We start from the raw sequence: 22,129 nt of genomic DNA on the forward strand, positions 1-22,129 counted from the left end.
CAGGAAAGATACAGCACTAGAAGATATATTTGTTTTACATGTAAAGAAGCACATTCTAACTTTAATAAGGCCTTACCTGTGTTAGTAACACCTTTGATTACAAAAGTAAGGCTTTAAAGAGAAAAAGAAGTTGATTTCTCTCATCATTATACAGTACATTTTTTGCATTTCATTAAGCTTGGACAGTGAAGTCTCAAGGGGACTGTCTGACTTTTGGGCATTGTCGGTTTCCCATGATTACCAGGCACCAGCACAGCACTGCCCTGGCTTGATTTCCAGCACAGGTGAGGAACAAACGTAAAGGTCTATGTAGTGAAAAGGGGACTAAAACCAGGCCTATACCTGCATGATAGAAACCCCAATTTGCCATAGATTTGAGCCCTAATATGTATTTTTTTTCCATGTTTATGACCTGCTTCTTTGGGCAACTTCTGTGTTGCAAAACAGAGAAGATTCTGGGTTTGAGCAAGACTAATTTAGTGAAAAATGTCATACCAAAATACAATACTGTAGCACAGGATTCCTGATTTCTGTTGCTATTTCACAAGTCTTATTTTGTTAAATGACATCAGCACCGTTCTTTTGTCTGAGGCCTGAGGACTTCAGTTTTCCACTTTATGAAATACTTTGGTTTCAGATGTACTCCAATGCAAGGTAGGATGCAGAAGTCACTCAATGAAACTGAATGGCAATTACCCCTGGCAGACTGCAACCTGTGTATACTTTGAGATGTGTCCGGTCTGTATCCAACATCACCAGAGGGCCTCCCTTTCATACATGATGGAGCAGCACATGGGTCTGCTCTGTCCATATGTTATCATAATAAGATTAAAAGTATACATAAAGAGAAACTGGACGAAATCTAGCAGCTTCAGCTGTAAAATCCTGGCATGCACTCTTGGATAAAAGTCTGTCTAAAGCTATCAGCCCACTCTTTGTAACAGAGCAGGAGGAGACAGAGGAAATTAAACAGCTGTTAGCATCAGGTTAAGAGGGGAAGGGAAGAATAAAATTCAGGAAAGGAAAAAAATGAAGCACAGAATGAAACAGAAAATTAAGTGAGGTAAAACCAAAACAGAAGAAACAGCAGAGGAGGAAAAAAGGTCTCCACTGCCTCCAGTGTCCTTTTCAATTCCATCTATCTCATGCAAGCCATTCTATATCCCACATTTCACTGCCACGTATACATTACTGTTGGGTGGTTTTCCAGCTTCCAAGTTTTCCCTTGCTTATTTCAACTCAGAAAAGGGAGAAAGCAAATAGGCTACTCCCAAGTTGTTTATTCAACAAAAAAACTTGGAGGAGGATGCTAATGTGCAGTTTCCTCAGAGGAAAGCTTATTTTAATGGTGCCACCTTAGTTTCAGATTCCTTTAGCATCAGACTGGCATAAAACTCTCAACTACATGCCTGACATCAATCAGGCAGTACGTCAACTCATCCAAGTTGCCACACAAGCTGCAAGCAGACTAAAACAGAAATGTCTAAGCCGTGCGCAGCAGAGAGCTTATTTTTAACCTGCTAGAGTCTGTGGGATGGATTTCATCTTGCTCAGGGTAGATTACACACTCCTCACTCTCAGAAGGTTCCAGTTCCTGAGAGAAAATCCCCTCTTCACAAGACACAAGCCGAATCACTTGGGGTCGCACACAAGACTGGTTATCTTGGGGAGGTATTGAGCTGCCAACCTGGTTTAAAAAGAAAGAAAACTAGGTATTACCAGTGTTTTTCCTTAAGACAGCAAGTGCTGTGCAGAGCTAGGAAGTATGCATTACAGCACAGAATATGATCAGAAATCGGAGATCAGAAAACACAGCACTCCTATGTCTTTCCTGTTTCCTATTTACTGAACCTGACAGACTACTGCTGCAGTTTCCTATTTTGTTTCCTGTTTGCAATCCCCTAAAATTCTCTGGTAAAGTACTGGACTCCCTATCCCTCTATGACCACACATCATAAGCATAACCCATGTGGCAGCAGGTTCTTACATTACCTTTTACAGGCTGATCAGACATAGTTTAGAGAAGTCTGGTCCACAGCTGAAAAACACTGATTTACTGCACACAACGAGCCTGATTCTCTCCTCAGTCATGCAGTTATAAAGGAAGGAAAAACTCTAATGAAGTTAGGCACCAGGACAGACTGCTATTGGAAAACAGGCATTAGCTTTCTGAGGTATGAGCACACATTACTTGCTGTGGCCCATCAATACAAAGATTAAAGAGAACTCAATAATCCAGCACAGCCCACAACTAATAGCATCATATGAGCCACATTTCAGTGGCTACTGGAGTCAAGAAACTGCACCGCATCAGAGTGAGCTAACAGGTAATCAGGCACACATCTGTAATTCTGAGCTCAGCTTCTCAGCTTGTTTTTGCCATAAATAATCAAAGAGCTAAAAGAAAACATGAGGTCTTCCCTGTCATTGGAAAGAAACCTTGATCCCATATGGGCTTTGCTATAAGATAGCAGAATCACGCATTGCAGGAGTACTAACTAAAAAAGAGTTATCTAAACAAGTTTCTCAAAGGCATTTAGAGCCACCTCTAAAGATATACAGAATGGCATCAGGTAGTAATAAATGTAGGTAATAATAAGCAGAGGCAGGACAGATGCACTCAGAGTAGATTCACCTCTTCAAAGTAGTACTGCCCTTACCTTGTTGATGTGCACAGGAAGATCTGCCTGCTCTTCTCTGTCATCCCCATTGCTGTTTTGAGACAGCGAGTCTCGACTTGGAGAACGGGAAACAGAGAAAGACTCCAACTGACGCAAGTCAAGCATGGATTTCACAGTCATCTCTATGTTGCTAGTTGGCTGGGACCAGCGCCCACGTTGCCGGGGCATCTTGCTCATTGGTGCCTCTGAGCGTTGGATTGCTGCTATCTCTTTGGCCTGAAGGAAATTGAAAAAAAGATAGGGACTGAGTTCTCCTGATGGAAAAACAGGAAAGAAAACACAAGACCCACAGAAAAACACAATTATTTCCATCTCCATAAAAGCCTCAAAGCTGTCTGTAAGACAGCTTAAAATTCCTCCCTTAATCATAAAGCATCATGTAAAGATGATACTTTTGTTGCTGCTTCTTGCATAACTGAACATTTAAATGCCTCACTCAGATCCAGGTATATGATCAGCTTCAGCACCACATGAGATTCAGGCCAGAAATGAAGGGGCAAAAGCATAACATCTGATGGAAAGATACTGATGTAAAAAGTGAAACTGTCTCTTAAACTAGGCTCTATTTTCCCATCCCCAAGTCATTCTTCCCAGAGAGGCTTCTCAAAGGTTTCCCACTGCAGCTGCACCTTTCCCACCAGTGCGAATGAAGCTTTTAATCTCCATGGGAATTTCTTTTCCAGTTTCCCTAGGACAAGAAATACAATTTGAAGGTTTAGTAACTCACCCTCCTCATTTCCCAATGGGAAAGGCTTCTTGAAAGGGTAAGGTCTGGATCTGGAAAGGGAAAAAGATATATACCTAGTTGACATCCTTGGCCAGTAGTCCAGCTTTTTAAAGATCTCTTATCTCATCTTTCCTCAAAGGCAGCATTCCTACACCTTTTGAACCAGCAGACCACTGCCAACGCATGCTTTCCCATAGAGTACCAAATTGTTGTATCAAAATCTTAATGGAGACATACTGCTTTATATAAGATTTTCACTGACTCAGCAGACCCATTGCAGAACACTTGGCACAGTGCAGTGGGCTACCAATGGCTTGGGAAAAAACCCTGCTCCAATACACTGTAGCATCTGTGGTAAAAATACCTCAAATTAGTAATGGTAATCTCTACTGTAAGTTTTATCAGACATCTCTAGAATTCTCTGTGAGATCTCTTTTGGCTTCTGTGGACATCTAATAGCTTGTAGACCCAAGCCCAGGACATTAATTCAAAATTTGTTTGGCCAGTTGGAACCAGCAATTTAACAACTGAATTTTTAATGAGAGAACTCTGAAGTGTACCCCTCTTCAGATGCGGGAATGGGCAACTCCACATTACCATTGATCGTCGATCCATCTGTTTCTGTCTTGGTCTTTCTCTTTCTGCCCATATCTTGTTATCCCTAAGTCAGTGTCTCTCATCTTCTCCCCACTTCACACTCCTACCATTTTTCCTCCATCTCTGCCCATGCTCCTCTCCCATTTATACCTGAGTCTCTCTCAGTGTTGCAGTTGGACTGAATATGGAAAGACTGCAGCCCACGTAACTCATCTTCATCATTCCCTTCGTCTTCACCATCCTTGTCGCTGTCTGATGAGAGTGCAGGCACAGAGGACAGGGCAGAGATGGACTCGTGCCTGAGAGGCAGGAATTGGAAGGAGTATTATGGTCTATCTCAAGAATTGCCCACCATTTCAATCCTTACCCCAGGCAGTTCTCCACCTTTTCTCCATTCACACTCAGCAGGCTGCCTCAACTCTCCCAAACAGCCCTCGCTCTAGCAAAACCCATCTCTGAGAAAAAGGGCAAGTCAAACCCTGCACAAAGGTGTGTAAAGCCTTCCACAGCAATTGCCTCATACGTGTGGAAGGATGACAGAAATCAGAACAGAAGTAAACAAGTCTGAGAAAGTCAAGTGGAATGAAACTTGGCCTTCCATTTCAGACCCCGCCAATTGATAAGGTCAAGATGGTAGCGCATATTCGAAAGGCAAATATTTTTCCCACCCTTAGGCATTTCCTCTCTGGAACTGTTTTACACATCAAAAATATCACAGAAATACTCCCTGTTTGATGGCAATTGGGTATATGGCAAATTATCACATAAGAGAGAGGTTCATATCAAGGACTGCACCGCGCAGATCCTGAAGGCACAGCCCACACACCGTAAGAGCACCGTGCTGCCTTTTTTAGCCTTCAGGCTAAAAGGAATAATGTAAAACATATTTTGGGCAGATCTTTAATCAAAGTACATCAGAAAAGTGTTCCCACACAGACCTCAGAGGCACTCCCAGCAGAGAATTCCCCAATACCAATCAAGGACGCTTACATCAAACTCTTTCTTCTCCTCTTCTCCTTCCTCCCCTCACCCCTTCAGTCAACAGAACCAACAGAACCAAACGAACTAACCCACTTTGGACAATAATTGAACAAATGAAGAATCCTTAACAAATAAATTTGAGTAGCGCCCACTCCATGGCCTTGAGCTAGAGAGCCAAACTCATCATTAGTGACATTTATAGGATATCACTAGTGGGCGTTGAGTGCCAAGCATTATTCATGAAATAAAAATAGCTCATCCACCAAATACAGAGCAGCCTGGCAAGAGATCAACTTCGCCTGCAGCTGACAGATAGCAGGCTGTATTGAAACATGGTAAGAAGTAGCTAAGGTATTTTAATCTTTTCTCTTCCCGTATAGTGGCAGAACATTTATTTCCATTTTATTAGGGGTGGCTGAGCAAGAACTACCCAACCCTTTCAGATGAGCTTTGACGTGTTCTGGCAAAAAGAAGAGTGAAACTAACTGTAGTCTGCAGAGTCCTCCAGTGAAACAGTTTCATGTTGACTGTCTTCATCTATTTTTCACATTTTTCAATCTCTTCATCTTTTTGACTGTCTCCTTGTGCGTCCACCTTGTCACTCTCAAGTTCTTCTGTCTAAGCAGGTATCTCAACAAAGTTCAACCACTACAGTATGTTTGATGTTATGCCGTATTTCATACTATGAGGTATTTATATATGGTAGGCAATATTAACTTTGTATCAGTATCTTTGATAGCACCCTTCTGCTTGTAATCATCATGGTTAGTTGAGAAGTTTATTGAGGAAGAAGGCCTGGATTATTAGACATTTTAACATCTAACTTGTTGAATACCTCACTATGATGAGGTGATATGGCGAGGCAAGGTCATGTGTTAGCTAAACTCCTGCACGTACTGTCATTGGTGTAAATGGAGAAGGGATGATTGCTATCAATGTGTTTTATGCTACAAATAAAGATGGCCTCTGTCCATCAGATGATGACTGACAAAATTAATAAGGGGGGAAAAGGTATGTTCCAATATCATCAAAGGGGCTGAGTAAGAGAATGCAAAACATACTTTGGAAGTCAGATGGGAGTCTTTTCATACCTCACAAGAAGTGCCAAACAAATTATGAAGTCACGTGAGTTTGATACAATTGTAAGGTTATCTTGCATTATCCCAGCAAAAATTCATGCCCCCCTTCCACATTCTCCTTTTTACAACTCAAATATGCTTTTCAGACCCAGTCCTGTGACTTGAAAGGAGATAACTGAATGGGGTTTTCAAAAGGATCTTAGGCCCACTGACTTGAAACTGAGATACTCCTGAAAATGAAATCTAGGTTTATAAGGTCTTGAGTGTTTTAACTGTTGTGCTTGCCCAAGTTAATTCCTCAATTCAGACTTCACTACTTCCTCCTTTCTTTCCCTGCTTTCTTCTACGTACTTTGGATTTTATTCTAAGCCCCTCTGTTGCGCACATCTCTTCAACACTCTTCCTCAGTTCTTGTTCATGCTTAGATGGAAGTCAGAGTAACGTAGGGTGAGGTTTCAAGCATGAGAGCTGCTTCCAAATAAGGACCACACTAGAGCATTTTGAAAGCAAAGGAGTAAGACTTCTGGGTTTTCCTGAATTCCTGCTGAGAGCAGGTTCAGCCAAACCCCAAAAAAGCATCATTATACCAGAATGAATGTTTCAGAGTAGCTATTCCAGAATAGCATGTACAGACATGTCCAATTCTCATGATACATGTGACTCACTTAGAGCAAGGATTTTAATTGTCCTTGCTCTTGTCTTCTTCCTTGGCTGAGGTACTGTCCCATTCTAGCACCGTGCCTGGATCTTGCTCTTTAGGGATGGGCAGAGTCAGTTGCACTTCCGCTCCTAGTTTCTGAAGTGTCTGCCAGGACGGGATCAATGGCAGGGAAGGACCTTCAGTTAGAAACTCTTCAGGACACGTATATAGACTTAAAAGTGCCATATGTCTTTATGGAGCTCTAGTATTAAGACATCTGATATTAGGTACTCTGTATTCTTTTCCATGTCCTGAATGCAACCCTTCTTTCTTTTCTTAAAACAAAACAGACAAGAATGGCAACTATCCATTTAAAGAGGTATTTTGTCAGCGTTCCCGCTCTGATCTCATGCTACTTAAACCCTCAGCTTTAGGGGCATATTTAAGAAACTGTAACATCCTATGTGGTAGGGATCACTAGCAGATTGCCCTGCCCCCTGCCCAAATGCCTAAGGGTTTTAAAAAGAAAGTTACCCTGCTTTTCCCCACAGAAGGGTCACAGTGCTGCTGACTTCAGTTTCCCTGGTGTTATAATTGCAGTAGGTCAGCACAGACCCAGGCACCACTTCTGATCTGGCATCAAAAGCCTGCCCCATTCTGAGCCCTAGAAACCACACAGCTTTCCTGGACTGGACTAAAGGCTCACTGAGAGTTTGATAAGGAGCTCTTCTTTCCAAATATATCTGATGGCACACAGTACTTCTTCAGCATACATATATAAGTTTTAGACAACTTAATTTGGATAACATTTCTTTCTCCTGCTATTTATACTAGCGCTTCAATGAAAGTCACAGAAAAAGTGACTTTTAAAATTGAAATAAAAAAATATAAATACTCAGCTAAAACATTACTATAAGCCCTGCCAACATTCCACAGTAAAATCAATTTAAAACTTCCCTTCCAAAAATTTGAGACAAGCTTTTCTAAACAATAAATGCATGCTTAGATCAAAATCAAAACCCTGTTAAAAGGCCTTTACATGGTTCCCTCTCTGAAAATATAAATGCTGCAAAACCAAAATGTACCAGCAATATCAGCTGAGTACAAGTTCTATTATTCTGAACAATCAAAGCTCCTCATGTTCAGCAGATGAGAGAAAAGCACACATCCGCAATTATCACAACCAGAGGCAGAACTGAAAAGCTCTCAGGGGCACAATGGAGAACTGTGGGTCATACAGGCCAGATTAGTTCCAAAATAATCCAATGTCCCATAAAGGTGAGTCAGAGAAATCCTTCAGAGGAGAAACTTTAGTCCTTCTAGAAGTTTTTGGAGGGACTGAAAAGGCTGGGATTCTTCAGTTTGGAGAGAAGGTTGGATGGAGAGAGGTTATGATAAAGGTTTACAAAACCATGGGGACTACAGTTAGCTGGATACAGAATGACAGTTCACCAAAGCTCATGGTATTTAGAAGCAGGGAGCTTTCAACAGAAGTAGCAGGAGTGTGGTTTAACAGAAACAAAAAAAGCCCTTCTTTCCACAGAGAGCAGTGAACTCCAGGAACTTGTCACCAAAGGAGGGTGCAGAGGCAGACAATATTATGAAGTTCAAAAAGGATTTATACAAACTTAGTGGACAATGGGTCCGTGACCAAATACTAAAGGGAACAGGTAGAGATGTACCTCCTAACATCCCTGATATAACAATTGAGCATGAGGCAAACGGACCACAAAGGTTCATATAGCAAGGCTCACACAGCATCTCACTAAATAGCATCTTCCATTGCCACTGTCACAGGCAGAATACTGGGCTTCAGGGAGCACTGGTTTGACCCAGAAAGGCATCTTCTGTGTGTTTACATGCCAGATGTTATTGACCTGGGCCAATCCCTGCCCTGCCAGTCACAGCTGGATAGAGACAGCACTGTCCTGATTTGGAAATCTTCAGCTCCCCACTGCCTCCTTAAGTCAGTTTTGTTTCCTCAGGATTATTTCAATTATTTATCCTGTCAGACACTCATACTATGGCACTAGCAGAATGCGTTACTTCCCCCACCAAATTCTAGCAATACTGTTCTAGAGAAAATCTACTAGAACAAATGACATAGCACCATGCAGGGAGCTTTTTTATACTACTGTGAGTCCTTTTGAGACAACAGTTTTACACCACAAGGTGCAACCCAACTCTCCACTGCAACCTACACAGACAGACTTTGGAAACACAGCCAGAACAGGTACAGGGCATCTAGAAAAACAATCTTACTCAAGTTCATTAGTTTTCCTTCTCCCACCTCAGTAATGCTGGTCCAATAGGCTCTTCCTCCATATTCAGTCCCAATCCAAAATGCTCTGGAGTTATGTCTTTGCTGATCTCCAGTGACCACAGTGGTTGATCAAAACTGAAAACAAGCTTTCAAAGCTGGCCAAACAAGTAGATTCCAGGCTTGCAAAGAGGTTACCAAACAAGTTTAATAAAGTTCTGGGCTTGGCGTGGCACTAACACCGCCCTTCAGCAAGCGTCTGTGACGGAAACAAGTATCACCTAATGCGGAAGAGGACTGGGATTATCTGTCACAGGCTGAGCCTTGGTAGGGTAAGGCTGCAGCTGCTGGAATAATGGAGAGTCTGCTATAAAAAGCACATTGCTCGACAGCTCCAGAATTTTGGCTAGAAAAAAGGCTTCCTGAGTTCTCCCAGCATCACTACTGAAAGCATTTATTAGACAAGACTTGTTTCAAGAATGAGCAGATCAAGACTTTTCCAAATGAAACTATGCAGACAGACTTGTTTCAACATTACTTGCTCCCAAAGGGAGTGGGAAGGTCTTTGTGATACTCAACACAACAACCAGTGTGGTAAGTCTTCCAGTGCTTTGGCACTTTTATATCCAGAACTCAATCTGTAGTTATTTGAAGGAGCAAAATTGTGGCACATAGCATCAAAAATCTGTGTTTAACTTTTTTTCTCCACTTTGATCCCATATCAGCTCAGTCAGGACTCTCTCCTGCATTGCTTATAGTCAAATTAGTCTCAGCTACTTACTAACTACAGAGAAACCAAATACATTACACTAAAAATCCATAATCCCCTGTCACTCTTGTTCTGTTTAAAAACAGGGTCTGCGTTTAAGCACCACTTTTTAAAGAAAGGTCACCAGATAAATTTAGATCTATTCAGTTTGTAGGCTGTGGTAGTTTGTTTTTAGATATGTTGTTTACCGAGTAAAAAATAATAATATGATTCAGCTGCCAAGAACTTTTCCCATGGAAATGATTTTTATATTTTTTATTTATATTACAATTATTTTTAGGTGACCTTTTTCAAAGCCTCCAGAAAATAGTTATGATCAATACGGCAAACTCATACAGCTCACAGGTATACTTCAGTACTGACACTGCAGAAAACAGCAGTTAAATTGCCTAGATCCAGAGAACTTTATTCATGAAGGAGCAAGGCTTCCCTGGTGGGATGCTGCGTACCAGCCTCAGTGTTGCTAGGTAAACTGCTTATTAAAGTTTCTGACCACATCATTAAACTAAATTAAGACACCAGGGGCATTGCATACACATTGCAATCAGTGAAGCAACACTAAGCAAGTCTGTCTGGAACATCACAGTCAGGCTTCTATATCCAAAGAAGGGGGGGACAAAAACCATGGCAAATCCAACAGGAGAATAAGAGAACTTTTGGAAGACACTATCAGTGAAGACAGCAGAAACCTTACAGTTGACTCCTAGTGCCACACTTTTCACATTAAACCCTACAAAGCCAGCCACCTCTTCTCAGTCTACTCTTCTCACCTCATGAGTCCAGCTGTCTTGTGTGGAGGAGACTTTTCTGCCTGCTTCCCTCTCTGCTTCATGTCAGACAGTCGCTGCCGCATGTTGATGGTCATCTCTGAGCTCAGACGCCAGATGAAGATACAGCTGAAAGAGGGAAAGGCGAGGCTGGGGTCAAGTCTCCATTCAGTTTATTGATATTATCAATTCCCACTGCAGAGACAAACAAGAGCCCTTCTGTGGCAGGGAGAGACACACGCAGAAACAGCTCCACAGAAACTCAATCCCATCACAAGCCTCGTAACAAAAGGGTAAAACCTGCTTGGCAAAGACTCCCTGTGGGCGAGAGCAACTGCAGAGGTATTTGCACAGACTCATCTCTGATCCTATACCTTTATTTGACGATCTGACCAGCTGCTGAAGGAAATGCCATAACAAGTCCCTCCACGGTCAGCAGGATAAGTGGAGCCTACAGACGTCCTTTGCATCCTCTAACAGTGGCTAAGCCTCAGCCTCTGATTGCAACTACTCCCATCGGCAAGGCTTTCCTAATGCCTGCCATCCCATGGAGTCTCCGTAGTATAATAACCGTTAAGCTTATGTGGCAGTACTTTTTGCAGTCAGGGTGCTTGTAATATTTTACTTGAAGTCCCTCCAGGAAACTTCTAAGGAATTTGATTGAATTTGGTCAATGGATTCAAAAGCATTTGAGAGAGGGAAACAAACAGTGTGATCTCATTGGTCTCATTTTCTTCAGAAATCTGTCTTAAAAAAAAAAAAAAAAATTCCTCATCACTCACAGTATTCCTTATGAGAATACTGTATCTCATCTTCAGCTACTAGAAAGTAAAATCACCAGCATTTTCTTTGAAATTTAACCTCAGTGCTAACTAATTCTTTTCATCTCACCCATCCTTCCTGTCTAGCTGGTATACTTACACTGATGTAGAAACAGAGGTGGTGCTTTTGCTATCACTTATAGAATCCTGCACCCTACTTTGGAATCCAAAGAGGATTTAATCCAGTTCTTCAAGACCCATCAGTGCCACCATACTCATGGGTACCCCAATTCATGAAGGAGTTTTCAACGAGGGGCTTTCCCCTCTTCCTTGCTGGTCTCTAAAAATTCATTTGCTCTGCCATTTTGAACAGTAACCATGAACTTTGGTCTCTCTGACCTGAGGCAAATGCCAAAAGCACCAGGATCCTGAGTGCCTGCATCTTCTCCATTTTTTTCCTCTCATGAGAAGACATTATAAAAGTTCTTTATTTCCATACCACACAAAAAGAAAACAGAAACCCCACTTTGCAGCCTGTGGAGATTGTAATGAAAAACTAAAAATTCCCTTCTTGCCCCCAGTGCCACTCCCTTTGTGACAAAGCTCAGGAGTGTCACTCCCAGCTACTAAAGTCACACACAGATGCTTCCCATCAACAGTGAACACACTGTCATCCTCCCGCCCCAGATTTTCAGCCAGGAGAAGTGGTGAGGCACTACATCTGGAAACTATGGCAACCCGGGGCAGCCAGCTGCTTCCCCTCAAGCAGCAGCTCCCTCAAATGTAACTGCAACCATAATCCGCTGCTGAGAAAAATACTGAAAAGCAGGAAACAAACTTCAGAAAGCAAATCTGGCTTGTTCATTTATCCCACCCCCACAGCTATCGAACCTAGAGATAAGCAGCAAACAGTATGAACTTGAAAATACATTAGCATTCAACACAAAGCTCTACAGAAGCATACTCCCACCTACCCCTTTTGCTGCTTTTTTTTCCCCTTGCAGTACTTTTCTCACATGGGTCTCCCAGTCCTTGTGCCCTTCCACATCACCATTTTTCTTTCTATTCTCAGTTTTATTCTTTGCACATGCTGCTGTGTATGAACAGACTATTTTCCCTGCTCTCCTTTGAAAAACATGCTTTCTCATCTCCTCACAGCAAAGTTCTTCGTGAATCCTTTCCTCACTTCTCATCCACCTCCTCCACACCCTTAGTGAAGAAAATTACCTTTTCGCTCATGGTAATAGTCAACAAGGGAACGTTGCACTAAATTACAAGGATCACTGGGGACCTCAAACCTTCCATGTTCCTGGAATTTATCAGAAATCCACAACAAAAGGACTCTCTTTTCTGCAACTTTTCCCCTAATCTATTTACACACATGAAAGGTAAAGAAAGAGGAAAACGAAATTATTTACTTTTTCCTGACAGACAGAAATAACCAACTGATGCAATTTAAGGTGATATATTGTATGTTCTGTAACAATACACCCACTAAGACTCTTTTACTCGTTCAATTGTGTTTTATTAATAGAAAAGAGAAAGAAAGAGAGAGAATCTGTGTTGCTGTGGCCTTGAAATAGCACTCCAGGAACCATCTTCCTCAAAGGAAAAATTTTATTTGGTTCAGCCGATTTAAGCATTCACTGATTCCAGAAGTAGTGGGTCCACTCACCTCTACAATCATCATATTAGGCATATATTCTCCTTTTCCCCTTAGGCTCAGTCTGGTGATTACTTAAACTTTTGGTGAGCTGATTTAGCTCACTAAATCAGCAGAAAACTCAGCTGGGGAGGTGCTGATGTAGTGACCTCAATCAGCATAATGAGGGGTCAGTGCACCACAGCTGATTTAGGGCAGTGGGGAAGAGGACTATATGGACAGGAGCAAAGAGTGGGGACAGGCCTGTCCCTCTTGCTGCTAGACAGGCTCATTCACCTGGTGAAACCTCACCAGCAGAAGTACTATAAGACAAAGTTTTGGCACCACTGGTCAGAATATCAAAAGCTGCCTTACATTACAGACCTGAAGGCTGGCAAGGCAACAAGCCACATCGCTGTCTCCTTTCCAGCAGGGAATAGTACCTACCCTCAGAAAACCACAAGGCAAGTACTTCACATGGGCGTCGCATTCCATGGAAGGATAATATATGGTCTGTGAGCTTTACTAACAGCACACATTTAGGATTCAGAAAGTTCTGAGGTTTATTTGGAATTCATAAAACATCCCTCATTTAAAAAAAAAATTCTGCCTTCCTTCAGGACACACATTAAATCCAGTGTGAGATGGCATGAGCTGGTATCACAGACAAGCAAACCCCTCTTACCTGTCACCAGAAACAGAGATCAGATGTTTGCAGTCATTACTGAATTTCATCCCGGTTACAATCTCTGTGTGAAATAAAGCACAAGAAAAAAAAAAAAAAACCTTCCCTGAATTATTCCAATGGGCAGAAGAGATCATTAGCCAAATAGCCTATCTGTGCTCAGTAACTCAAATTCTGATTAAAGACAACACACTTCACAGATCAATATGCCCCCATTACCATAACCATCTAAAAAAGAATCTAGGCTTGACATAGAAAGGGTAGCCCACAGCAAAATGAGCAGGAAGACTGAAAGTCTCTTTTTGCCTATAACAGAATAGACCCTCCATGGTAGGAGCTGAGAGTATATCACAATGAAACTTAATATACACTGAAAAAACACAGACTACCTTATAGGCTATTAGAAAACCTGTGTAAACAAATACATGGCCTGACAGGTGTGTGTGTGCTTGTGTTTTGCAATGCAAAATGCAGTCTGAAAAAAGTTGAAACTGCAATGAAATAAGCTATGGCAACTTCATCCAACTGTAACCTACTCCAAAATACCCACTGGGTAAACTTTGGTGGGAAGGAACCTTCAGAAAGCTCTGACAAGTCTCACATCCTACTACATAATCATCAGCAGAAAAAATGCATTTTCAGAAGTTCACATGCCTTACCTGAATGGCCATACATGGTTGCAACACACTCGCCAGAATAGAAATCGAAGATGGAGAGATTCTTGTCAGAACAACTGGTTGCAATATAAAGACCAGAGGGATCTGTTTGCACCTGGTTTAGGAGATAAGAGGTGGAAAGACCTGGTGAGAAAGTGCCTTCAGACTGCATGAAAATGGTCCAGAATGCCCAAGACAGTCACAGTAGTTAACAGAATAAAATGCAAGTAGCTCCTACAGGACTCCAAATGAGTACCAGGCTATCCAGCACCCTGGGACAAATCGCCAACCTGACTAAACTGTTAAAACTATCTCCAACCTAATCAGAGACTAAAGGTGCTTACATTAAATGCCTTCATGATTGTGAAGGCACCACCACCAATGGACAGACTTATACCTCTCCTACCACCTTTTAACCAGTGGGGTCTTACTTTCTTCTATTTTAAGATCAAAACAAAACAAACAAACAAAAAACCACACACAGATGCCAACCTCCCCCTCCCACCCCCCCCAAAAATAATCAGAACTGACAGAGTTAAGTGAAATATTAAGACTCCAATCTTGAGGAGAGAAACCAAAAAAGAACTCAACACTGCTAAGAAATTATCTTTGATAATGATGCTGTCAAATCTCCAGCATTTGCAACTCCCATTTTTGGGGTTTGGTTTTTTTTTTTCTTTTTCATATACACCCATTTGTTGTTTTATTTGGATCAAATATAAAACTGCCTCCAAATGCCTCTAGGTTTAAGGCAGCACTACACAGCAAATACAGCTGCTGTCACCAAATGTCCTGCTTTGTCTTTTGTAGAACTTTAAGGAACTGAGAGTGAAAACGTCTGTTTTTTGACGGAGACAGGGTATTTAAATAATGATAACTTTTTTTGGTTATGTTTATTTTGTTGCTGTATCTTTTGCTTCCAATGTCACTGTTTGGGTTCTACTTGTTAAACTGCAATGTATATTATGATCTCAGAATAACATGCCAAGACAGTTTAAATTCCAGAGACAATCATAATCCCTTGGTTACATAATTGTCCTAAAAATGAACAAAGCAACATTAAAAATAATTGAGATTCCCCACTTGAACTACACATGAAAAAAAACCCCCAAACATAAAGGATATTAAAAACAAAAAATCCAGCTCCCAGTAACATTTCATGGTTTGTGGTCTGAGAAAGATATAATCAAGCACCTGAGCTTACCAGCAATAAAGTGTAGCATCAATTTTTCATTTTCATTACTCTGGCTTATAAAAAACTTTGTTGGAATCATAATAGGCAAAGAGAAAGAGAACTTATCTTTCTCTGTAAAACAGAAGAGGTGACACTGAACAAAGCTCTTTGCTTTCCTCTCCCTTTTTACCCAGTTATTTCAACATATCAATAATAGAATAGACTATTTCAGTTGGAAGGGACCTACAACAATCATCTAGTCCAACTGCCTGACCAGTTCAGGGCTGACCAAGTTAAAACATGTTATTAAGGGCATTGTCCAAATGCCTCTTAAACACCGACAGGCTTGGGACATTGACCAAGCTCTCTAGAAAGCCTGTTCCAGTGTTTGACCACCCTCTTGGTAAAGAAATGCTTCCTAATGTCCAGTCTAAACCTCCCCTGGTGCAGCTCTGAACCGTTCCCACGTGTCCTGCCACTGGATACCAGGGAGAAGAGCTCAGCACCTCCCTCTCCACTTCCCCTCCTCAGGAAGCTGTAGAGAGCAATGAGGTCGCCCCTCAGCCTCCTTTTCTCCAAACTAGAGAAGCCCAAAGTCCTCAGCTGCTCCTCACAGGACACGCCTCCCAGCTCTTAATAATAATACTGCTGGCCTGTGCAGCTCAACAGGAATATTTGGTTTAAAAAGTAGAAAAATTATCAGTGAAAACAAATACAATGAAGAAGCTTGTTTGGCAACTTGAGAGATATTTTGGTTGTATCAACTGGTCTTCCCTCTTTGAAGACAAGAATACAATTCTTCCACATCCCAAAGTGCTGTCATCACTCTTAACGCTGAATCTTCAACGCACCTGGTTTACCAGGGGAAACCCAGGGAAGTGGCAGAAGCAGGCATGCTACCCTACCCCAAGGCCTAGATGCACTCAGCAGGTGGGAAACATGAACAGACTCTCTCTAAGCACTACCAGGCTTGTCCAGCACTCCAAGACAGAAAGAATATGGGCTTTTCAGGGCAGATGCTACTTAATTTCATCAACTCTTAAAGAGTTTCACTTGTATTTGCCCTCTGGAAACCACAAATTTCTCAAACACTGATCAACGGGCAGCTCCACCTTAAAAAGCCTAACAAATGTAGTCAAGAAAGCCAGAATGAGCTCTCTAAAGCAGAAAGTAAAGGATTAAAGTAATGGACTAAATCATCTCCTGACAGATATTGGTGCAGTTCTATTTGCTTTTACAACATGGGCCTGTGCCTCACTTCAGAAACAGGACAGAGAGAGAAGTTATACATCAACTTCATCATTCACTGACTCGTTTCCTGTTTTAGCCTGATGGAACCCAAATACATCACCAGCCCTTAAGGATGGAGGTAGGAGAAAGCAGCAGCAGGATAAGGGACAAAGTATGGATATGGAGCGAGAAAAAAAAAAAAAAAAAAAATGTTACTGTGTTCAGATTTGTATTTCATTTTCTTAGCCCTGAGCTGCATTCAGAAGAGCTGGAAAAAAGGAAAAGGGAAGAAAGAAAGAAAACAGCTTACTTTGATGAGGGTTCCATCTTCACCTTGGGATCCTTTGTAAAGCTTCTTCTGCTTCCCACTGCTTATGTTGAAAACCCTGAGGGGGATGACATAAGACAACATTGCTCATTTTGCCCAGGTACTGCTCTGTGGATCTTGTCACCAGGATCCTTTTCTCTTTCTGTTCCTCGTTCCACATGAGATACAGGGAGCAGGGCCAAGCCACAGGAAGTGGAGAAATGACCTCTGTGAACTATAACCACCAATCATTTAAATGGTTCAAGAACCTCAAAAGTAATGTAGAGGCCCAAGACTGGATGATATAATATTAAGCAGATTATTTGAATTAAAATTGAGGCTTGATTCTCAAGCCAGTAATCAAAACCAAGTATAGCATCATGGCACTGAAGGAGATCAAATGGGAGGGAGAAAACCTTGCCATGCCTTGTAATGGCTAATGGTTATGTAGCAGGAATGGCTCTTAATAAACTTCAGTCAGTCCTCCCTGCTATGAAAATACCTGTGGCTCCTTCATACTAAAGGAAAGGGTTAAGAGAGCAAGACCCTTTATTTACATTAGAATACAAAACGAAATTACATTCAGTAGTGGTATTTAGCTATGACCAAAACTCTTGGCCTCTCACCCAGATACAAGACGAGACATACAACTACAGAGTGTCTCCTTTGCTTTGAAGGTAGAAGCAAACAGATTGAAGAAATGGATAAAGAGGGAGCAGAGAATGGATTCCACTTGTCCAAAGACAGTCATACCTAGCTCAGTTTTAGGTTCTTACAGTCCCAGATATTCCACAGGACCTCACAGCTTCTCACTAGACATACCTTTAAAAGCAAAAATTACCACAGCGCTGAAGTTCTTGCCCCACAGCTCAATGATGTGCCAAGGAAGGCACACTTGCTTTCCCAATAGAAAGGCTTTGCTCTGCAGAGCAACCCAGTGAGAAGCCAAGAGTCCCATGGGCATTTGCATATATCCACAGCTTTTATCAGCGAGGGAGAAGGCAGAGTTCAACCTCACAGAGTGTTAGGTGAAGCCTCGAATCTGTCTGAAAATGCTGTGTCAAAGAACCTAGAGGAACAACGACGGAGATGGGGCCGCCTTGGCCAACTCATTTATTACTGCAAAAATATTTTCAAGACAAGAAGTAAACTAACCTGATGTTACGATCCTGGCACCCAATAGCTGCGTATTTCCAGCTGGGGTCCACATCCATGTCATATAGAGTGGTCTTCCTAACAATGTGATGTGTTCGGGTAAACTGAACCCCTTCTCCTGTCTAAGCATGTGGGTAAAGACTGTGTCAAAATCAAGTAGTTAACCCATTATTAAAAACTTCTAAATACAGATGAGTCTTCTCACATAGCCAGCACAAACCATCCCTTCCCACTAATCAGGTCTGGTGGGAGCAGCTGGGACTGGAGGCACAATGAACTCCCCTCCAGCCCATACTCTTGCACCACTCCTCACAATAGCCCTGGCAGCAAAAGAAAAGCAGATATCCTAACAGTTCTCTACTTTGCATCTTGCTGAGAGAGCTCAGGCTGGGAGCAGCTGCATGCTTCACAGAACTAGTTCTCCAAATCTAATCTCTTGCACTGAGTCAGTGGGAGACACTGAGGCTGAAATAGCAACCAGCTCATACAGAAACTCTCATCTCACTCTTTAAAGTAGTTCCTTTGTGGAGAGATTATTAAAAAACCTGCACAAAAAGCTGTAATAAGGTTACCTTCTGTGCAGTGCGGAAATAGATGCTCTTGTCTGCCCCACAGCTTATCATTCGCACTTTCCCATCATTGGCTGGAACAAAAAGGCAGGAGACGATCAAAAGATAAACACACAGACACAAGGTGGAGGAAATGTTTCAATTTATACCACTGCTCATTTATTCCAGTCCTGATTAGCTAAGACTGACTCCCACCTAAGCAGCAGGATGCTGCAGCAAAACAGAAGCCCCTTCTCAGGGACAGCATTTGTTAATGCTCAGAGTGCATAAGGCCTTAATACAGAGGCTTTACACAACAGATTAGGATGTAATTCTGTCTTCTCCCTCAACAGTATGCTCACATGCTTATTCTCTATGTGCCAGAGCACTCTGGCAATATGACAAGTTCACACTCAGTATGAGCTGAAAACAGGCAACAGGCACTTTTCAGTCCTCAAATTCAGTCACATGTTTCTTGCTGCCCTTTCTTACTGCAGGGTCAGGCTTCCCTTTTTCTCTTAGCACTCTTTTGTAACCAATCTGCTCCTCCAGCAAAACAACACCTGATAAAATTCCATATAATGAAAATGGATCCAATATCACACAAGTCCACTTGAACTGCACGCACTTAGAGCACAACTGCACTTAGCTCACAGACTAGCACGAAGGCCTTCGCTGCCAAGCCTTGAGTGCAGTTCCCTCATCTCCTAGGAGTTTAGCTGCCTGCATTCAAGGCCAGCTCACTGGTAAGACAGACCTGTCAGAGAAACTTTTCCCAGCCTTGGAGCTCCTTGAGGAAGACCTTGAAAAAGCCTCACAGCAGCTTCAGGGAGCCTCTGCTATGAAGCTTCAGCAAGGTCCCTTCACTTGGGAGCTACTTTCAAGCTCATCCTTGAACCCCAGCTGAGCTACACTGCAGCAGCAGCAGCATTGCAGCCACACCTGTGCCTGGTCACATACCCTACTGGTCTGAATCCTGACCCTAACCCATGGACTCAGCTTCCCGATTTGAACTGGAACCTGCCTTGCTGCTATGGGCTTGCCCGGCAGGCACTGAAATGTGGCTGACCCTGCTCACTGTCTCCAGACTGATCCTGACCATGAATTGCTGACCTGTCTTATCACTATGGATTTGTCTGGTGATCTGGACTACTGGCTGGATCTAGTTACTGTCACTGGACTTCATCTGTTCCACCTTGTTCAGGTACTGTGCGACTTTCCTGTTGCCAGTTAGGCCACTACCTTTGCCTGCCTTCCTGCCACCCTTGGCTACTGGCCTCCCCTGGCAGAGCAGCCAACTCTTGTTGTTCCCCAACAATAGCACAATACACCACACTGATGTCTGACCATCAGTAGTAACTGAGTGCTGGGGATGCAATGTGCTCCATTACCATAAATGCAAAGTCTTACACTGGTTTGCAATGACAAATTTACTTGTGACTAGTTAAGCCCAAAATGGTTTTTGTGGGTTTGGGGATTTTTTTGGAGCATGACTGTTCCACAGTTCTCCTCACAAAGAATAGCGTGTAGCCACCTGACATCAGTTAAAGGGTGTAAATCATTACAGAAAACAGCTTTCCAAAGAAATGCTGAGGACTTCAATCACGGGTTTTTTGAGTGGGGAGGAAGAAGAGGAGAAAAAAAAACAAAAGGGAAAAGAAGGCAAGTATCATCATACGTCACCTTCTGCTAGGACTGCAGCTACAGAAGATGACAAAAAAGCAGCTGCAGATTCAGCCTGGCCTAACCCAGTGTTTAAGTAGTTAAAATTACTTTACAGCTACAATGGGACAACAGCAGTGCTCAAATCTAGCTTTGGAGGGAGGCTGCTTTTCTCTACCTGCAAACTTCACAGCAGTGATGGAAGAAGAATGTTCATCCAGAGTCTGCTGCAGGCTGTAGTCCTTTCCAGCATCCAAGACATGAATCAATCTATCCCGACTGGCAGAGGCTAAGAGCTTTAAGCCTGTCAGAAAGTTAAAAAGAGTGCAAGACCATTACTAAAAAGTCATTTGCTCTTCCAGTCACTATTTTAAAACAGCTTCTCAAGTCATCTTAGGGACAAAACATACTGTAGCTAACTGCATGGATGGACACAAAGGAACGCCCCTGGATTTTACACTATGACAGATAGAACAAGTTGCAATCTCAACCTACTATATTGCAAAGAAAAGTATGAGAAAGAAGCCTTTTTTGAAGTCTAGCTCAACTGGCCCAACACTACAAGTCTGCTCTGAAATCCAGAAGTAGCTCACCACTGAAAGTTCTGATGTACCATGGCCGGACATTCTGACTTGTTCAACACTACATTCATATGCAAAAGGGAAGAAGCTCAACTGCATTTACCTGTGTCAGGTTTGGAGTACTCCAGACATAGGATCTCAGAGTCATGGGCTTCCACCTTCAGCATTTCCCTCAGAGACTGCAACTCATATATCCTAAGACACAACATGGCTGATTTCAGTATGTTTAATAAAATTAGCAAGACCTGGTTCTGATTGTCATGCCTGCGCAGCCCACAGTGTGCACAAGAAGCTCTATGGGATTACCTGAGAGTGCCTATTCTGTCCCCTGAGGCCAGGTGCTCCCCACTGGGACTCACACACACAGTGCGTATCCCCACCTTCGTATCCATCACTTGTGCATCAGCTTTGTCTGCACTTCCTGCTGAGTTGTAATCAGTGTCCAGAAGTACCTGAGTGTTGTCATCTACATAGATGATTTTCATCAAGTCCTGGGGATACAATACACCCGGAAATATTAACTGTTTACAAAATTAAAGTGAAGCATCTGCCTTAGAAACTGGGCTCCCAGGCAACATATACACTTCATTGGCTGTTATGCTGTAATTGGTAGGATCTTTTGGCTAGGAGCAAGCACACAGCCCCTTCATATTGTAGTATAAAAGTTTCACAGTTGTGTCTCACTATCACCCTTTGCAAAAGATTCCCCTTCAAGCTAGAAACTAACAGCATCTCTCACACAATAGACAAGCTCTGGGATTTGTGATTACAATGTAGCAGGGGACACAGCAGGAATCTGAAAGACTTCTAGGGATCATCCAAGTCAACCCATGCCTTTTGAGAACTGACAGAAAAAGCAGGAGATTTTTCCACCATGAGCAGATTGCTGAGAATGGGCAGGTCAGGGCTGCTGTGCCCATGGGTCTTCCAACACAACTGAGAACGGAAGCAAATATCCATATGTAATCACTGTTCTGTATGAGTATCCTCCCTCTTATATAGATGAAGTGAGTGCGAACTGTTTCTCATTCAATTCTGCCAAACCTCTGCCTCATTTAATGCACCTTTTCTAAACAAATCTTAGAGTGGTTACACATTACAGAGATGGAGAAAAAGAGAACCAGCTCTCCCGAAGCACTTGGTATGAGCCATTTTGGAAGAGACTAAGCTTGGCAAATCCTTGGGTGGTTTATGGAAAAAGCAATAGTCCCCAGGACCATTTCAGAC

The 22,129-nt window shown here is 42.4% G+C and overlaps 1 protein-coding gene across 8 annotated transcripts in view; it reads right to left on the minus strand.

Moving 5' to 3' along the window:
- The window catches only part of MAPKBP1 (mitogen-activated protein kinase binding protein 1), a 107,935-nt gene that overhangs the window by 14,982 nt on the left and 70,824 nt on the right, over positions 1–22,129 (minus strand). For all 8 annotated transcript variants that reach the window (XM_030038191.2, XM_041118294.1, XM_030038234.1 and 5 more), the window contains 13 exons: positions 21,209–21,393; positions 21,006–21,097; positions 20,500–20,625; positions 18,684–18,754; positions 18,112–18,233; positions 16,960–17,035; positions 14,249–14,360; positions 13,590–13,653; positions 10,505–10,630; positions 4,156–4,304; positions 3,409–3,458; positions 2,661–2,897; positions 1,518–1,687 (listed from right to left, as the gene is read on the minus strand). In XM_030038191.2, the coding sequence (XP_029894051.1) occupies positions 1,518–1,687; positions 2,661–2,897; positions 3,409–3,458; positions 4,156–4,304; positions 10,505–10,630; positions 13,590–13,653; positions 14,249–14,360; positions 16,960–17,035; positions 18,112–18,233; positions 18,684–18,754; positions 20,500–20,625; positions 21,006–21,097; positions 21,209–21,393 (1,580 nt within the window). The remainder of the gene's footprint in view (positions 1–1,517; positions 1,688–2,660; positions 2,898–3,408; positions 3,459–4,155; positions 4,305–10,504; positions 10,631–13,589; positions 13,654–14,248; positions 14,361–16,959; positions 17,036–18,111; positions 18,234–18,683; positions 18,755–20,499; positions 20,626–21,005; positions 21,098–21,208; positions 21,394–22,129) is intronic.

This window comes from Aquila chrysaetos, chromosome 2 (assembly GCF_900496995.4).
Source record: "Aquila chrysaetos chrysaetos chromosome 2, bAquChr1.4, whole genome shotgun sequence".
Classification (NCBI taxonomy): domain Eukaryota; kingdom Metazoa; phylum Chordata; class Aves; order Accipitriformes; family Accipitridae; genus Aquila; species Aquila chrysaetos.